The 4055-nt window shown below is 33.7% G+C and overlaps 1 protein-coding gene across 2 annotated transcripts in view; it reads left to right on the forward strand.

Annotated features, from left to right (window-relative positions):
- Positions 1–2586, forward strand: part of LOC120541465 (CTD small phosphatase-like protein 2) — an 88978-nt gene extending 86392 nt beyond the window's left edge. For both annotated transcript variants that reach the window (XM_039773122.1, XM_039773121.1), the window contains 2 exons: positions 1032–1127; positions 1478–2586. In XM_039773122.1, the coding sequence (XP_039629056.1) occupies positions 1032–1127; positions 1478–1543 (162 nt within the window). In that variant the 3' untranslated portion in view covers positions 1544–2586. The remainder of the gene's footprint in view (positions 1–1031; positions 1128–1477) is intronic.
- The last annotated feature ends 1469 nt before the right edge of the window (positions 2587–4055 follow it).

A 4055-nucleotide genomic window follows, 5' to 3' on the forward strand; every position in this document is an offset into this window, starting at 1 on the left:
GCTACTGCTGTTGGGTGTGCTAGTGGGATGTGGTGGGCTGCGTAAATGATTTCATTGCCATGCTTTTACGTGCACACTGAATTGCCATGTGAAACATAGACCATTAAACTTGTTTTAAAAATTGATTCTTTAACTTTTATACATGGATTGAATGTTAACACAGTTCAGTTCCTAAAATCTGGCTTTTACCAGTGTTTAATTAACCAAAGGGTAAAACAAAAATTCTGTAATGCTGTGCATCCCCGAACTCCATTTATTTCAGATGGGACATTAGCCTTTATTTCTTGTTTTTTTTTTTCCAACTCTGAATTGGCCTTCAAGTGTCCTTTTCTTCAGAGGGGTTTCTTTGGTTACCCTTGGAGAATCACCGCAGACACTCCTAGTGAAACAATGTTGACTGTTTAAACTGCTGGCTCCAACCCAGCACAAGAAATTTCACAAATTATACAAGTCCCTTTCTCACTGAATACAACAGTGTGTCACAACCCTACACAGCCCAAAAGGCAGCAACCTTTTGTTTATGAACAATGTTATAATGTGATACAGTACTTCTTTTTGATTTGACGGTATTTGTAAATTGTATGCACTACCTTAAGCAATTTGTTTGGTGTAACCAAATCAAAACAAACCTAAATGCTTCACTTAAACAGAGTTTTTACTATAGGAATCTCTTCTGCAATGCATTTTGCCTACCAAGTTTCAATAAAGTTAATTTGTTCTCTATTCCAACCATTTGTGCACAACAAACATTAACTGATGCAGAGATATCCATACATGTCACAGAAAAACCTGGCCTTGGTGTATATTATGCATCATGATGATACAGTATCCTTTACCTCTGCTACAAATTTAAACCACACACGAGACGTCAACCATTTATTAATTTAATTCCAACCTATTCTATTTTGACCAGTATGCAAAGAAAAAAATTTTTTAGAGAGGCATAAGATTTTTTTTGTGTCTGCGAAAATTGAGCCAATTTTGTATTTGTCAGTTGTAGTAAGAGAACAATTTATATTTTGTTTTCTTAGCTTTCCAATGGGATTCCTATAGAGAGCTGGTTTATGGATAAAAATGATAACGAACTCCTGAAACTGGTTCCATTTTTGGAGAAACTTGTGGAATTGGTAAGTTAGGAATATAATACATTTCTGCTTTGAGCCAAATGTAAATGCTGACTTGTAACTGGTTTAATTCACTTTGAAAATGTAATGATGAAAATATGAAACTAAAATGAATGACGACATAGTGTTAATAGAGTTATCCTCTGGCTTTCAAACCTATTATAAAGTTTCCTTTTTTAACTTGATACATGCGTATGTGACTTTATCATTTTTATTATGTCATTTTGAGGCACTTCTGCCCCCACTTTTCTTAAGTATTTTAATGGTTGCCATTTTAACTCTCTTCTGCCTCTTTGTCACTTAATATCATCTATTTGTTTAATGTTGAAAGTTTATTTTATCTTTTCTTTCAGAATGAGGACGTCAGACCTCACATCAGAGAGCGGTTTCGCTTGCATGATTTACTTCCTCCTGACTGAACATAAAGCCAAATTAAGCCCTCAGAAATCCATCTAAAACAAACAGAAATACATTATGTGAATCTCTGGAAGGGGAAGAACCCTACAGGACCCCCTGGACTACAATTAAAAATATCGCCATTACTGTTGAAATTTGCAATTTGTATATCACATTGCTTTTCTTATATTTGACGTCAAATACAAAACCAGTCCAGGATTTACTCAGAGACTTGTTTAGAGACAACTGAAGTAAACAACAACTTAGCATTCAGTTTACAGGCCTTTGGAAGACAAATTAGGGGCTGTCAGTTAGAGGTGTTCTAACTTGACAAACGGAGATTCCAACTGTTTTTTCTTTTGCTGAGAAGAGTTTGTGATGTTGAAAGGAAAAGAACTATTCCCTACTTGGTGCTCAACTTTTGTTGCCACTTGGTGACTTTAGACTCTCATTTCAACAGGAATGGCCAGTAAAGATTTGTTTTATTTTTATTTTTCTTTGTTCAAATTTTTAAACTTTTTACCTTTTACTTATATTAGACTAGAATTTCATTATGCATTCCTTTTAGTTGAGACGCTTCTTAGATTAATCTGGTTATAGCCAACATTTTTTCATATGTATTTGAATTGGCGTTTTCCTGCTTTGTCTGCCTGCATAATGTATATTTGTTAAAATAAAAAAAATATTCTATAGTTTTAGTCCAAGTCAGTTCAAAAAGACATTATGTTCCTGTATTAAAATATTTCAGTGTACTTTAATGTTGTATAAAAGTTCATACAGAAGAGATCATTGAGAGCAGTTTAAACCATAGTGATGGCTTGTAAATTGGAAGGCAGAGGAAGTTTTCAAACAACCAGTGTGTCATTGGTTGTAAGTGAAGTTCAGAAGTATTTCTTAAACTGAATTTTAAAATATATACAGTATGTTACCTATGGGGGGGATATTCTCATTATCTTGGGCTGCTTTACAGTTTTTCACTCCTGCATATTGAGTTTACCCTTAGTTTAATAGCTATGTTTTTACATCACAGATCTTTCTTGCCATTATTAAAGGCTTTTCATAAAAAGGGTATTGCACCCTGTCTTGTTGTTTGCCTCCCACTTTTGCAGCATCCCTTGGTATTGTATTTCTCATTTAGATATTTTTGACCCCTTCCCTCAAACATTTTTATTTTGTATCTACATGGGTATCTTCCTGTTTGGCTCATCCTTACAACTTGTGCTTAAAGGTGCTTTACATCAAAGAGAAGAGAATTGAAGCACCCAGCAGTAGTTTGGTAACCTCGCAGTTTATTCATATTATGGAGGTTTAGTGAACAATGGTTAAGAAACCGCTTATCATTTGCATATGCTTAAGAAAACCATAGGTAGTAGGGCAGGTTTCTTCCAGGTAGATTGTAAAGAAAATTGATATTTATGCAAAGGTGTTATCACTGTGGTTTAAATCTGTTATATGTAAGGGTGTGTATGTGTATAAATGTGCACACATGTACAAGTATGTTTTTTTTATTCTTTTGATTCACATTGAGATGAATCCCTAGAAGATTAACTCAGAAGATACATCACTATGTATATGTCATAGTTGGACTGGAAAATCAGTCTCATTTCAGTTAGTCAGTGTGTTTGTCAATGAGACTCATTTTTCCAATTTACCTATGACATATGTATACACGTTTGTGTGTCATGCACAGAACATTGTTGTCTGATGTCCTGCTCTGTGTTAGAAAAATCCTCCCTTGATATGTTATGCTGTAGTTTTCAGTGTTGTCTCCCAAGTTCAGGATTGTTCTTCAGATTTGCATCAGGTGGGAGTTTTAAATTTTAATGGTGATTGTATGCTGCCTCTTCACTACTTTAACAGGCCTGGACTGTGCTCTGCTATACCCGACCTCTTCCCAGAGAATGTAGAAAACAGCACTTTTCTGAAGAAGAGTTTGCTAATTTTATATGATTGTTGAAGAACTGTATAGTGATATATGGTAAAGGTGGAAAAATGAATATTTCAAATGTACACCAATTGATTTTTTTTAAATGTAAATTAGCAGTTGTACAACTATGTTGTACAGTGCACATGCAGCTTCAAGAAAAAATCCTTAAAGTAAGGAAAATCTTTTTAAGAAAGTTTAATTTTTGTATTTTTGATTTTAAGAGGCATGAGTAATGTCTACTTTTTCAGTGTATTAATGAAAATTTAACTTTTCATCAGGTTGAGTGTTTTCTTACTATATTATGTTTTGTGTATGTAGTTTAGCACATTGTGTCACAAAACTGTTTAAAACAAAACATAGCATGTAGACTCAAACCTGTTTGTGGGGGTGGGTGGCTGGAAGGGAGGCAAAATCAAATCCATTTAATTTAATCTTGGCAGGTTTTCACCAGAAAAAAAAAACTGACAGTAATTTGAGTTTCAGAATTCTGGTTTTGTATTAAAGGTATTTTGCTTGCAAAAAATACTTAATTTTAAATAACATTTTTTAGCTGTATTTACCTTAAATGATATCTATACATCATTATTATAGTTTTGTTTAACTTGAAC

Source organism: Polypterus senegalus, chromosome 12 (assembly GCF_016835505.1).
Source record: "Polypterus senegalus isolate Bchr_013 chromosome 12, ASM1683550v1, whole genome shotgun sequence".
In the NCBI taxonomy this organism is placed as follows: Eukaryota; Metazoa; Chordata; class Cladistia; order Polypteriformes; family Polypteridae; genus Polypterus; species Polypterus senegalus.